We start from the raw sequence: 15,105 nt of genomic DNA on the forward strand, positions 1-15,105 counted from the left end.
TAGGCCGTGTAATGCCTGAGCAATGCTACCCAGCATTAACTGAGAAAGGGTGTACACACAAGAGAGGCAGCCAGAGAGCTAGATATGATCATAGCTGTGGTCGGCGTCTTTCAGTAGCGACGTTAATGTGCCTTTTAACGCTATTACTCTCATAAATTGTGGTCAGACAGAGAACAGGAGGGTCAGACGTTACTATTATCTCCACAGAAAGCACGCAGAGGTTGAGAGTGTGGGTAATCCTGCACTTGTGCGTTTATTTGCGTTACCTTGCAGGTGAGAGACCGTGTGCAGGGTCGTTTCGTCTCGGGGTCCTGCACTCCGCAGTGCTTGTTGGGATCAAACACTCTCCCTGCAAAAACAAACATAATACAGAAACACACACTAGAGTCATCTGGTAATTTCTTCCTTCCTTCCTTCGAGTATCAAATCACATTTGATGGGAGTGGGAGCGCTGCAAATCAATTTTCCTCTTCTGAGACAGCAGTTCACTCGCGTCCTCGCTCACATTTGTCTGTTCACATGTTGCTATATTCATTTGATCATTCAGTCTGAGGCTACTCTAATAGCACCAGTCTGTGTGACATTATTAGCAGTCCTTCCAGAATCAAACAAAAAACAAAAAACAAAGGAAGACTCTTCATACTGTGACAAATTATTCTTGACACGACATGCTGTCAGCCTGACAAGAGTCACTAGTGACTGACAGCCGAGCACACTCTCTCCAGCCTTAACGAACTGTATCCAGAGGGGAAAATTTGCACTTGTTAATGATCTCCACCCCTAAAATTTAAGGCCAATTTCTTACCCGAGTCTCTGATGTATGTTGTAGGAATAATATTAAAATGTATATGAAAAAATGACTCTAGTAAGAGTGGATGAAATACATATATGTAGTTTGTGAGGGGCTGCCAGTTATGATGAGGACTCAGCTCCTTATCCTAACAGCATTTTTAACAGTCTCTGTCTTTGTTGTTTACCCACTTGATGTCCAAAAAGTTAATTATACTCATTTTCTCTCTGGTTTCATTATTATTATTATTACAGCCAAAATAGCTGATTTGGCTCCTCACCTTTGAAGTCAACTTTCTCTGACTGGCAGCCCTTCAAAAACAAAAAGCAGTGTGCCTGGGATGACAACATTAGAGACACGACACACACACAAAAAAAAGTACCTGACAAATGATTTTACTTGTTGTTGATGAGTCTCTAAAACTTAAGCTGTTAAGTGTGTGAGTCTTAAACTGCAAAACAGAATTTTATTTTTGGACTAAATAAATTTAAATCAGCTTTTCAATTAGTGTTCTATTATTTGTCAACTTGAAATGTCAAACCTAACTATTTAAGTTGGGTTTGACATTTAGAAAGAAAAAAAAGACAGAAAAAGCAGTTAGTTCTCTACTCGGCCTACATTTGCAGACAGACAGACCTTTCTTCCTCCACACAGACTTGCAAATACACAGCAGCCTCCAGTCAGCAGGTTATCTTGAACAGTGTTACTATCACAGGGCTGTAATCTTGTGCTGGCCTTTCCTATAATCCCTGTAATCGTTCTGTGTTTGCAGTATGAGACAGCAGCTTCAGTGGATATATCCAGAGCAACAAACACGCACTCAGACATAAACAAACTCACATGCGCCCTCAGTTCTTACAAACTTGATAAAAGGAAGTGAGAGAGAGAGAGAGAGAGAGAAAGCGAGACAGAGAAAGGAAGATGATCGCTGTAAACAGAACCTGAGCAAGACAAACCAAACAACACCAAAAGCAGTAGGTCAAGAAGAGCAAGAAACAAGACGAGTGACGTGCAGAGAGAAAAAGATGCAGCCGGGAGCCTGCGAAATAAAAATTAGGATAGAGCATGAGCTTGTGAAAGAGAGAGAGGAGGAAACAAGGAGGTCGAGAGGCAGGCGGTGTAGAGTGAGAGGATGGAAAAAAAATGTAGACACACAGGAGGTGGGGAAAATCTCTCAAGAAGACAAGCAGCTTTTTGGCAGTGAGAGCTCGTGAATTAGAGGGTGTAAATCAGAGGCTCAGAGCATAGAGGCACTCGGTGCAAACTGAGAGAAAGACTAGTGAAAGGAAAAGAGGAAGAGAAGGAAAAGCAGCATAGAGAGATGCGACACAAAAAAAACCCCAAAGCCTGAAATATCAATAGGAAATCTTTTTAACTTTACAGCCACATGTGTTTTCACCCCTTCTTATACAGAATGATCCATTCAGTTAACTTGTGCATAAATGTGAATATGAAAGGAAAAACGTTTGGGAGTGAGAATTAGTAAGAAAGCTGAGATAGGCAGGCAAGCAGTGAATAACAAGAAAGGAAAAAATAAAGGAGAGAGAAATCCATTAAATGTAGGGAGGGTATCTGGCCAATTCCGAAGCTCACAGTTTCACACGCTGCTGACCAGTGTGCCGCTAAACACTCAGGCTGGAAGCTGTCAAAAGAATACTGAGGAAAAAGTGCACGAGCTTATCTGGGTGCATGTGTGCGGTAATGTAGGAATTCTAATGTAAAGCTCAGTAGGAATTAAATGGGCAAAGGCTGAATTATGTAACTCTTGCAGCACAGGAATGTCAATCGTCTGAAGCGTCAAGAATCAGTTTCTTGAGCTGCAGGCTGATGGACTGAAATCCTAAATCAACCATAAAAAAGGCAGGAAGGAAAATGACTCAATATGTCACAGTGAAACACATATGCAGTAAGACTTCTGCTAAATCCCCCCCCCCCCCCCCTTCCAAAAAAAAAAAAAAAAAAAAGGAAGGAAGGAAGTGCTAACCTGAAAGTCTTTTGTGACTCCTGGAGGGAGTCTTAGTTCCATTTTGTTGCTTCTTCTCCAACGGTGACACTGATGGCAAAGCTGGGAGAGCAACAGCTCGGTGAGAAGGCGAGGGAGACAGGGAGGATTTCCGATCCAGCGGGGAGGGAGACGGCGTTGACGCCGCCCTTCTGTCCAGCGGGGAGCGAGCTGGACTGGGCCGCTTATCTAGAGAGGATGGAGGTGTGATGGATCGCGGCGTGGATGGTCCGCTGCTGCCACGACCATTTGTGAGCTTTTCGCTCGATCGCTGGGAGGCCTGGGTAGTGAGGGATGAAGGCTTATGCGAGGAAGGGGAGGAAGAGGAAGAGGTGAGGCGCACGTGTGTCGCTGAGTCGCCTCGGCTTAGGCAGGGCATCTTCTCCAGGCTTACGACTGGCAGCGACACGCTGGAGAATAGTGGGAAGAGAGTTGCAGACAACTTTTTTTTTTTGCAATTAATGAATAAAATGTGGGATTTTATCGGGCTTAGTAACAATGTTATCATATTGTGCACGCACCAGGTCTTGTTCCGCGCCCCCTTGGGCGGGTACACAGCAAGTGGAGCCTTGCTGAAGCGGGAGTGAGGGTAATCTTTAGGTATCCTGAACGCCAGTGTCTCCCCAGGACTGGGAGCCACAGCGGGAGGCACTGTGGATGCTTTGGGCTTCATGGCCAAAAAAGGACTCCTGGAGGGGACTGGGGAGCTGTGCTGCTTCTCTAAAACAGATCAAGCCCAAAAGAAAGAAAGAAAGAAAAAAAGCTCTTATTCATGCATGACAAAAATATGAATAATAAAAATAATCATAAACACATTATGACAATCAAGACAGACCAACAAGAGCATGCACTGCTAGTGTGATTTGCCTTCAATTAGCACCGAGTCTTTTTGAACCAACTCTACCCTGCTTAGTTGTCAGATGGCTATGTTGTAACACAGGGGAGAGCAAATCTGTGGCTGAACTTCTCCACAAAAAGAAATTTCCAATCAACTAAGGATGCTTTTCTCTAATTAGCAGTATGCCTGACACCATCTGAAGTGTCCTTTTCGTGATGACCCCCGACCCCCCCACACCCCACCACAAGAGCCAACAATTACAATATTTTTGACTCAGATCTGATCAGAATACACAAGTTGGAAAAAAGTAAGATGCTGAGAACACAGAAGGAAACATAGACGGGAGTAAATCACAAAGCAGCAGGGAGGAAACACGGTGGAGAGGAGCTCACACTTACGGTTTTTGCTATGCATGTCTTTGTGGGATCAGGGTGGGTGGGGGAGTGGGGGTGTGTGGTCCAGGACTGTCTCTGTGTCTGTCTCACAGGGAAACTATACCCCAGCTACCTGAATGAAAACAGAGGATTGAATATATCGTGAGCACTGAGCACAAGGCAGGGAAAAGACAGAAACAGTAAAACGGTGCTTTGGATAGCTAGTAGAGTATACAAATTCGGTGGAATGCCATCCTCTTTTCCTGTTTCCCTTAAGGCACGTCACTTCTACAAGTGAGCTAACTAAAGTTAACCAACATCTGCAAGACTTAGCTCAAAGATAAGCTGGAGAAAAGCTGATGTTAATTTTGGGATGACAATAGTTTGAGATCCCCTCACTGGCAGGCTTTACTGTGACTTGACTCATTACCTTCTGCTTATCAAAAATGAACACTAGCATTGTTAAACAGCTGAAACTACACCTGTTCATACGCATTTGCAAACACTACTGTGCAGAGGCACGGATGTGGAGGCAAATGTAAAGTTTTCAAAAGTCAGGCATCCGCGAAATATATTATGATTAATTTGTGAGAGCATAATTTGCATGTGTGGGTGTGTGTGTGGCAGGTGTGTAAATAAGCCAGTGGAGGCAGACCTCCACAGAGGCAGCTGTCTTCAGAGTACTAGGATCAAAGTCCGGCGACACATTCACAAGTATGCACCTACAACAGTGCAAACTTTGCACATTAAATCTCTCATTATTTTACATTATATTAAGTAGTTAACTCCACTGTACAGTTTGATGAGGCTGCGCTGCAGAAATGGATGGGGAAAAATTGTGTCTAATTCAGGGTTATTCTCCGATTTAGGCATTGTATTATTTTCCCAGGAATGAAAAAGGTAAAAGAAATATGAAGAAATATGATATCAGATTTCTTGTGATTATTCAGCCAAGCCACACACCCCCAATACTCTGTGATTCGACTGGTTTATACGATATTTATACTATATTTTATTTGCTTTATTATACAAATAGCTTTTGCTTATGATAAGACAACAAAATAACCTGATATAAAACTTACAAAATAATTCTTAACAAAATGTTGCAAGACTTTTAAAATCTTTTATAGCTGTATGTGACATAATGATCAACTTTTCCCTCCCCAAAACAGCCTCAGATATATATTTTATATCTTATATATCAGAACTCATCCAGGGAGTAAGGAGTCAGTTGGGAGTTAATGACACTAATTTACCGTACAATACATGGGCGAGCGCCCAGGCAAGGTCACTAAGCCACTCGACCACAAGGGCACCCTCCCTACTACACTCTCAACCTGCTGGTTGTTATGGCAATGCAGAGAGCCCCAACGGCTGCTGATAGGCTCTTGACTCATCCTGTGGGAGGAGCCAGCTGATGATGAGGAAACACAAGTTCTCAGAGCTCAGCTGGGTTTGTTTACACTGACAGGGAATAGAAGTAGAGAGAGGAATGGCATGAGAAAAATCTGAAATACAGATGAAGATTCTCAGAGTATGTTGGAGTCAAAGGCACTGGACTTGGAATTTTAAAAAGAGCAAGTTGTTTGGGATAAACAGTGAATTTAAAAAAAGGCATTATGGATGTATACGGAGCATGTTTCCAAAAATACCCCTACTGAAGAAGTTCCCAGGAATACGGACAGACTGACATACTGAAGAAACGCTTCCTTTTTTTTTTTTAAAGGATATTTTTAAAATATTTCATCTACCAGAGGCTGATACAAGCAGTAAGCATGATGGATACAAAGTTATATTGCATCAGAGAGTGGTAACAGCAGCTCAAAGTTATGGGTTGGCATAGTAATACACAAGAAAAGAGCAGAGAAAGACGGAGTGTCACAGCAAGTGATGGAAAGATTTCTTATTGTCGATGCTGATCTGAAGCCTAAACAGAGTCTGAAAAAAACAAGGAAACAACAAAAATAGACTGAAGCCTAACCTGGGAGGCAAAAAAATATCACTGTGGAACAAATATTCTGGTGAACATGCCACAGCAGAACATTTTTTCAGCGCACGATCAGGTGTCTGTCTTCGAAGATGGACAAACAAGTGTTTTGTATATTTAACATGTGCCAAGTTTTACCTCTAGATTAAAAATTTAAATCAGTCCTGCAGTTTATCTGCCTCCTGGACAGACACACCAAGCCCCTTCTCACATTGACTCCTGACATTACAAACAGAAGCTTTTACAAATGAGACAGCCACATCCTCTATGTTTAACAGGAAGAGAAAAATGGAGCATGATTGTCTGCAGTTCCAAAGCTTAGATTGCACTGCTGGTTTTCAAAGAATGATTTAAGTCAGCTATCATACTGTTGCACTACTTGTCTCATTAGATATTTTTTTATTTCAAACTTTAAACTTCTACTTCTTATTGTAGCCAAGCAGCATTAAAGTACCTCAACTGCTACACTAAGTACTGCAGCCAGTTAGACACTCATGTACATTTTTTATTCTGTAAATAGAAAGAAAATTGGGAGCCACTTCTCTCTTGCATTAAGAGGTAAGTCAATTGCTCACTAATGGGCCCTTCAGCTACTGGGGGGGGGGGGCACTTTCTGTATCTACAGATATGTATATAGAAAAACTCTTCACTATTGAGAAAAGTCTCTGTTAGCATCTGAGATGATGTTAAAAAATATATCAAAGTCATGTCCTTCTCTTCTCTAGAGTGCAGACAAAAAAACAATATTTAAATGTGAAGACACTTCCTCAGATGTACACTATCAGTTGGCATTTTAATTGGCCCATACCTCAGCTAACAGCATGCATACAGCCAAGCCACAATAACAATACCACAACTGTGGCGTGAACGAAACTCAACAGAAATTCTGTGGTTAAGGGCAAAACTTTCCAACATCAGCCAAATAACATGTGCGCCACAGCCCGAGAATACACATTTTAACGACAACGTCAAACACAGAAGCAGCCAAAACACTTGTTAAAGGTAGAAATGGTTGTGATCTGCTGCTCAATTAATTCCCCGCTACAGAGAAAAGTTGGAAAGCGAGTAAAGCAACCAACAGAAACAACATGAACCTTTTCATCATGCACTCAACTCACTCAGACTCACAAAAGCACACACAGCAGGGCACAAGCAGGAGCAAGGTTAGAATACAGACGCTCAGAAGAGTGAAGAGAGGAAACGGTAGGAAATGAGAATTAAAAGAAATATCTGAACATACTGTGGAGACCTGATTTATTTAGGGACGTGGCTTCAAAAGCACAGCTCATTTGTTACTAAAGTAGTTGTGACTCTTGCATTTTGTAGTTTCGAATGCTTTTCAAGACTCAGAGGTGCAAATTAAATGCTGTTAGAAACACTATACAACTATAATTACCATAATATAGGCATCAATCAGCTAATGATAGTGGCATTACTGGCAGGGCATACCAGAGACAACAAATAATCTAGCCCAGACTTACTTCCTGTTCCACGTGGAGGTTATTGCTTACAGCCAAACTATGAATGCAGATAAACAATCAGATAACGGCATTATTTTCCCACCCATGTGTTTCCTTTTTGCTGTTCACGTGCACTTTTATCGGCACACGATCAAAGATAATAAAGCATCGTTGCCAAAATATCGTCCATTGCCCACAGACACTGTAGAGATAACATTTATAAGATTATAAGACTAAAGTTATGAAATCATACTAATTTCATTGGGAAGCGTTCATATGAACTGGTTATGAAAAGCTTTAAGATTCACTCACAAGCATTAAATATTGTTTCCTTGCACATTTTTGTCTTTACAAACTCACTGGAGCGAACATGCTGCTAACACTGCCAGAGTAAGGGATTTAGCTGATATCCCACTGGGCCACTTATGCTAAGAATATACATGCTTGCTTTACTCTAAGGAGATTTAAATAAACAAATCCACTAAACAGAGCAAGCCTGTGATCTATAAAAGAAAGTATATGTTAACCTTTTAGCACACAAGACTCTGCATATATTTAAATGCATTCAGTGCGCGTTCTAGCTTTAAGTTATCTCTTCAAACACATCAGAAATGAGCAGCAAACTGGGCATGTATAACTAGGAGCCACTGACCCCTGAGGCAGCCAATCCCCTCCTCGTTCTCTGTGCATGAGTGTGTGTGTGCACGTGCATGCATTTCGGTTTATGTAAGGCCTTAGTTCCGTTTTGATATACAGGTCAAGCATGAAAGTTAATCCCACGATGGATACACACAAAATCAAATACAAGGCAACTGCGATGACTAAAAAAGATACTACTACAGGGTCAAAACATTTAAAGCAGAATCCCCGGCAGGGAACAATGGCACTGTGCTTGTGAGGATACTGCAGTGACATGATTAGGATCTACAACAATGGGAGGAAATGCATAAAATATCATAAGAATATCCTGACAGCGTGAGCTCCTAGAGGCAATCTACTCAACAGAGGTCAGGAAGAGGACTTTTCACGCCATGACACACAGCAGTGTATATAAAGCTTATTTAGGTATGCAGCAAGTGACTCAACTATAGTAACTGAACTGGAAGACTTATAGGTCACTGCAAAACTAAAAATAAAAATACATGATGAAATCCACACTGAATTCCTCAAAAACCGGAGTCTCCAACTAGTCAGTATGTGAACTGCTCTGCTGGTCTGCTTGGTGCCTGACTATTATGGTATTGTGGCCTGGAGGATCACTTTGTTTTATAGGGGAGCTCTCAGGAGATTCCCACTCTCGACTGTATGTTGTGTTTTTGTGTGTGTGCATGAGTGTGCTTCAGACCTGTTGTCACCCGACCGTGTGTGTGTCAGCAAGTAGAAATGCTGCCAATGAGAGAGAGGAGGGGGCCTGCAGGGGGCAGGAGCAGGGACAAAACAACACTGGCTGCCAGGAGTCTGTGAGAGAGTGTGTGCATGTGTGTCTCACAATACCACTGACCTCTTTCTGCTGAGAACCAGAAAGTGAGAATGCGTGTGTGCATGAAACTTCACAGGCCTCTCTACTCATAGGAAGAAATAAGTGTGTTAGTGTATGTGTGTGTATATTAAGTGTGACCATGCCCCCCCCCCACCCCACTTTCCGCACAAACAGAAGGCTCAGGCTAGAAGGAAGCAGCAGCTCACGGGCAGATGTGAGCGAGCTCAGTAGAGCCACAATCAAAAACAAACAAGAGGTAGTTGGACAGTGTGAGGGGCCAATGAGGTCTGAACAAACAAGAATGTTAAAAAAAAAAAAAAGACTAACAATTATTTTCAATATGTTAGTTTCAATAGTTAGTTTACTATGCAAATTCTTGTCAGTGTTCTGCTACTGGAAACTGAATTTCCCAGAGGAACCTACCCAGGGGATTAATAAAGTTCTATCTATCTATCTATCTTATTTAATAAATATAACAACAACAACTGAGCAACTTTGTGAGCTGCTACTCATTGGGCTGCAGTCTCCATAACGACCACATGATATGGTCGCATGTCCTTAATTGTTGGTAAGCCTGCCTATGCAAGAAGCACATGCAGCTTAACATAGTATATATACATCATGTTGCTATGATACATGTGATGTATGCATCATGGTCTGGATCCAGACACTCACTTCATGTAAGATATGGAGGTATTTTTGAGCCTCATGTAGTCTTGAAGTACTATTGTTTTAACAGTGGAGATGTCCATTAAATCTTTTGTGCATGTGCCTATTGTTTTAGATAAACATGCATATACACAGTTTCTGTAAATAATTTAGTGTATCATAGCTTTGATCCATCTGCTGAGTGTTAGAGGGCAAAACTGTATGATGTCTATTTGCACAGAGGGAAAGTAGCAGGGAGGTCATGTTTGAAAGTGCCTTGCACAGAATTTACTTATTGATCTAAACCGCTCTGTGTGCGTGTCCATGTATGCATACGTTTGTTTCGGGCTTCTTGTGGGACAACACCATACTCCCAGGCGTATGTGTGCAACTTAGTCAAGTGTATGATTATGCCCTGAAGTTTTATGTGCGTGTAGTCTGCCTTAAGGGGTTTGTGTATGTGTGTGGCTTACCATAGTGTGTGAGAATGCCCTGAGGAGTGACCACCTTACTGCAGACATGGCAGACAACAAGAGAAAAATCCTCCAGTGCTGGGAACTGGCTGTAGACAAGCATCTCTGAAAGAGACAGGAAGAGTAGGTGCCACAATTATAGAAAGACCGAAGCAGGCCGAGGGAACAGACACATAGACTATTGGCTAATAATGGGAATACCTTTACAATTTATATTAAATAGTAAAAAATAAACAAATAAATAAAAAAAAAAACACAATTTCAAAAGCCACAAGACAAAAAGGAACAAATCTTTACAATTTATTTTATTTTATAGGGAAAAAAAAACCCTAGTTTGATTAATTAAATGTCAAATGTTTATGTACACATTTAGTGGCACTGTGTTTAATATCATCTTTAGACTTCGATACTATATGAAGCTTTAAAATATGCATCTTTGGACCAAATACTAATTATCTTTTTTTTTTACTACCAAAACCAACAATCTACCACAGGCACATGGATAATTAGTGTCTTTTCTAATTAATACACAGACAGACCTTCAAACACACTAGCTAGAGCAAAACACCGTAGGTTACACCCCACCCACTCAGGGAAAGTTGAAGATTAAATTAAATATTGAGAACCCCTCTCCCCCATACATGTCCAATGGAAAACATCTATTATCTCTTCCGGCTAAGCTTTGAGAAGCTAATCTTTCTGTACCTAAAAAAGCTCTGCTGTCAGAAATCAGAGCTTTTTATTAGCAAGGGGCTTAAGCCAGAATCACTCAGCAGAGGTTGGATGTATGTATGTGCATGTGTGTGTTTGTGTAAGGTTGCAAAGGAAAAAAATAAAAAATAAAATAAATAAATAAATAAAAAAATAAAAAAATATATATATATATATATATATATATATATATATATATATATATATATATATATATATATATTTTTTTTTTTTTTTTCTTTTTCTTTTTAAAGTGGGGGTGTCTGACAGTGAGTGTCGTCATGATCTTTCATTGCTAGCAAGTTTGTTGTCATCTAGAAAAGCACAGACAGGATGTCATGCTTAATACTAGGGGTGGGTTTTTATTATTGATTTATTGATTAAAATCGATTCTCGCTTGAATAACGTGATATATATTCATTAAAATCCTGAATCGATTTTTAAATATTAATTTATTTTGCCCGAAATGCCAGAATCTCAGGTTAAACCTCACAAAATTTCAACAACAACCAAACAGCTAAAACAGTCAATGAGAGCAGGTACTCGGATTCTGCACAAATACGTAAACACAAAGCGCGGACCCGCCGAAACATCAGACTCAGTGAGATGTCGCCTTTCTCACCCAACGGCACGGACACGAGCTGAGAGCCGACAGCTCGCCGATTCTGATGTTTCGGCGGGTCCGCTGTTTACGCCCTTTTTGCGCTGATTCTGAAGCTGCAGGTTTTATCTCTCTCCAAACAATATTGACTAAACCAGCAGCAAAAGAAGCAGCAAACTACACTTCACATAAACATCGTCATGAATTCCCTCTTACCTTTGCTGTTTTGCTGCCACCACGATAAAATCACACTACATGCACAGCTCTCTCTCAGTGTACGTCAAGAACAGTTTCCCGTCTAAAAATATTTTTTCTGCATTATTCGCTTGTTGTTACGCACAACTCCGTTCTTACAGCGCTGTGTGACGCTGTTTTTTTCCTTTTACTTACTTCCGAAAAGAAAGCCTCATTTCTGCCGTTCAACATGCTACTGAACAAGTTTAAACTTTTTAAAATTATGCAAAATTGCAAAACGCTTAGTTTCTGACTGTCTGAGGCAAAATTTCCCCGATTCAAATTGAATCGAATTGAATCGAATCAAATTGAATCGTGGATCAAATCGATTCGGGACCTTGTGAATCGAAATCAAATCGATTCTAGAAATGAGTGACGATACCCAGCCCTACTTAATACATATCAGAGTCTGTGTGTGTGTGTGTGTGTGTGTGTGTGTGTGTGTGTGTGTGTGTGTGTGCGCGATGTATAAAAGACAAGGTTATTTAAGGTCACGGAAGACCACATTATACACTACATGTTATGTGCAGGTGGTGCAAGTGGGTTTCATTGCTGGCTAGTGTCACATTCTTCCTCGCCCTGGATGTTGCAATTATATTATTATGTTAAACATATACATGCATTTTTGCTTAAAGAGTCTCTGATGAACTTTGTTACTACCAGATGACACGCACAGGCTATGTTAACCACAGGCCTCTAGCAGGCCTGTGCTTCCTTTAACCGGTTTGCACTTGTTTGGTTTCAGAACCATGCCAGTCGTTTTAAGATAAGATAAGATAAAGTCCCACACGTGAGACATTTTTTGGTCACGGCAGAAAGTACAAATTCAGAGCAGTAAAAATTAAGGAAAAAAGAAAAAAAAACAATAGAATAGAATAAGACAAGATAGAATAAAATACTATATAAAATAGAATAATATACTTTGTTATATTGGGAAATTGCACTTGATACTATTACACATCAGGGAGACAGGGTGAAAGTTATCATTGTGTAGATATGTCTGTGAAGGTTCATTGTGTAGAGTTTGTGTTTAGAACCTACTGCCGCTCGCTTAAGACTATACTTTTAAGCACAGACACAAAGGACGAGCTTATGTTTAATTCAGCAAGACAAAACCTCAAGAGACAAATGAGCTGGGGCTAATGGTGGTTCAAACATGGAACGCACATTACAGATGAACTAATGGGCCAGGCTAGTCTTTGTTAGATACAGGCTATATGCTACAGTTGATAAGGAAAAATAATTCAACTCTGCAGCCTAAAAATTAGAGCTTGAAGCAGTACTCACTTTATTTTAAATGCTAGCAACAGCAAAAATCTTTGTACACAGTGCACAAATCCCCTGGCACTATTGTATATAATCACTCCTATACTGATACCAATGCTGATGTTTGAATACCTGATACTGATAACCAATATATGTTTTTATTTATTCTTATTGTTATTTATACCCTGCTTTAGCTCTCCAACACACAATGCTTGAACATTTATCCCACAGATAATTAATGCAAATTACACCTAGGACACATATATTACTGACTGACGCGAAAACTTTGTGACCTTTCCAGTTTGGCTCATCTATTTGTGGTTAAGTCAGTTCGCAAATGATGTGGTGTCTTTATTTCCGAGGTGAAACGCCAGTAAATGTGAAAAAAGTTACACGGGGCCCAGACTCAGCAATACACAGCAAAACAAAAGCATGGCTATTGCTATTAGGTCTGAGACTGAAAAATACTATGCTCAGAAATGAACTCCCCAGAACATGTCAGCCAAGCCTCATTTAAAAACTTGTTTGACACTAATAAACACAATTTAGTTCCATTACCGAAGCCCAAAAAAACTAAAAAGATTTTTAGAGTCACTTTTGGGTTGAGTATGACTTTTCATTCTGTCATTTGTGGTGCAGAACATGTCCCTCTGGTGACTGACGGTGCCTCTGTGCATTTGCATAAAAGGTCATTACTCAATAGGTTTTCAAGGATAACATACAACATACTGAGGCTGTCATTAAGTGATTACTTCAGACCAATCACTTAATGCTTGAAATGCTTAATAGTCACTGGGAAGCATATATGGTGATAAAGCAGAATGAAAGCTAGGATATTGTACTATTAAGCAAATAAAACTGACCATAAATTCCAAGCAATGTCTATTCAATCTGATGAGCACTGCAAAGGAAAACAGCTCCACATCTGTTGCTCAACAGTTGCAGTAAAGTAGTCGGCAGATGCTTTGAACAAGCTCATCTGGAAGAGGAGAATATTTCCCACACACAAATCGAACCATTACTCTTGGATTTAGGCCACAATTCAAACTCTCTTCTTCTAATGTTTGAGAAACAAAGAACTCCGTTTCATTCACCAACAAATAAATTATACTGTTTGCTTTTTCAAAGAATTGCTTGATTGATACCACAGTATGTTAACAGACCAGCGGTTATGTGTGGAAAAGCAACCGTTAAATAATGTGAGTGCTGTCAACACATTGATACGAGGTAAAAATGTAATATAAGCAACTGAAGTGAACCGTTTTTTGTTTACAAGTTGATCAGCACAGTTCGTGTCTTTCCTGTGATCGTTTTCGGAGGAAATGAGCACACTCTCTCATTATTAGGAAACTTTTGCCAAGACAACGTAAAACTATGACTCGATTTTTGTTTTCTGGCATTTCGCAAATTCCAATGTATAGAGCAACACCAAAAAAACAGAGCACTTTTAAAAAAAAAGAAAACAACAACAAAAAGGAAGTAATTTCCTCTGAAACTGCCAAGTCAAATGCAAACTAAGTGCATATTTCTTCAGTCTGAATTATGTCTGTGTGAGTGTGTGTCTCGAGCCAACTGCCACAGTCTGCCAAATGACTGACAGGCCAAAAAAAGCAGACTCCAAAAACATCACTCAGTAGTGAATGAGTATGTTTCGCGCAACTGAAGTGATCCATCATTGGGCAGTGATCAGTAAAGCTAATCAGTTTACTATTGCAAAATGAGCGTATGGAAAGAATCCTACACAATATTCAGTTAAAAAAAATCAAAAACAAAACAAAAGTGGTAACTAGGTAAGGGTTGGTTGACTAACAAAGTATTAAGACAACTGTAACAAGAAGCAACTCTGCTCTGTGGATAAATCAATTAACTTATCTCTGGATCGCGTTTCCCATTTTGCACCATTACCATTCCAGAGGAGGCAATGTGCGAGATTGACAAATTCAGCTTAAGTTGTTCTGTGAACAGCCTCACCAGATAATTATTGCTCCAGCACCAAAAGCTCTGATAGTATAAACAAACTGACTAGTGCAGCTAATGTTGCAGAACTTAGTCTGCACACCCGTACAGCCAAATTCACCTCTTTCATAAATGTCCCAGATACAAATCTTGTTAAGTTTTAGAGTTCAACATGCTGGTTAAACATTTGATTGGCGCCAACAATAAAACTGTAAAGACATAATGTCACGAAAAGTGTTTACAAATGAGCTGTGGAAAGGTTAAGTAGTAGTTTTAAACATTTTA

General features: G+C 40.2%; 1 protein-coding gene across 2 annotated transcripts in view; it reads right to left on the reverse strand.

The window, feature by feature from the left end:
* The window catches only part of atxn7l1 (ataxin 7-like 1), a 30,019-nt gene that overhangs the window by 10,582 nt on the left and 4,332 nt on the right, over positions 1-15,105 (reverse strand). The window contains exons 1-5 of one of the 2 annotated variants that reach the window (XM_085139019.1): positions 10,053-10,157; positions 4,029-4,137; positions 3,314-3,512; positions 2,775-3,202; positions 267-349 (exon numbers count right to left, since the gene is read on the reverse strand). In XM_085139019.1, coding sequence (XP_084995145.1) covers positions 267-349; positions 2,775-3,202; positions 3,314-3,512; positions 4,029-4,044 — 726 coding nt within the window. In that variant the 5' untranslated portion in view covers positions 4,045-4,137; positions 10,053-10,157. Of the gene's footprint in view, positions 1-266; positions 350-2,774; positions 3,203-3,313; positions 3,513-4,028; positions 4,138-10,052; positions 10,158-15,105 lie in introns of those variants that run through there. The other variant, XM_085139018.1, reaches the window with a different exon arrangement.

Source organism: Neolamprologus multifasciatus, chromosome 17, assembly GCF_963576455.1.
Source record: "Neolamprologus multifasciatus chromosome 17, fNeoMul1.2, whole genome shotgun sequence".
Taxonomy (NCBI): Eukaryota; Metazoa; Chordata; class Actinopteri; order Cichliformes; family Cichlidae; genus Neolamprologus; species Neolamprologus multifasciatus.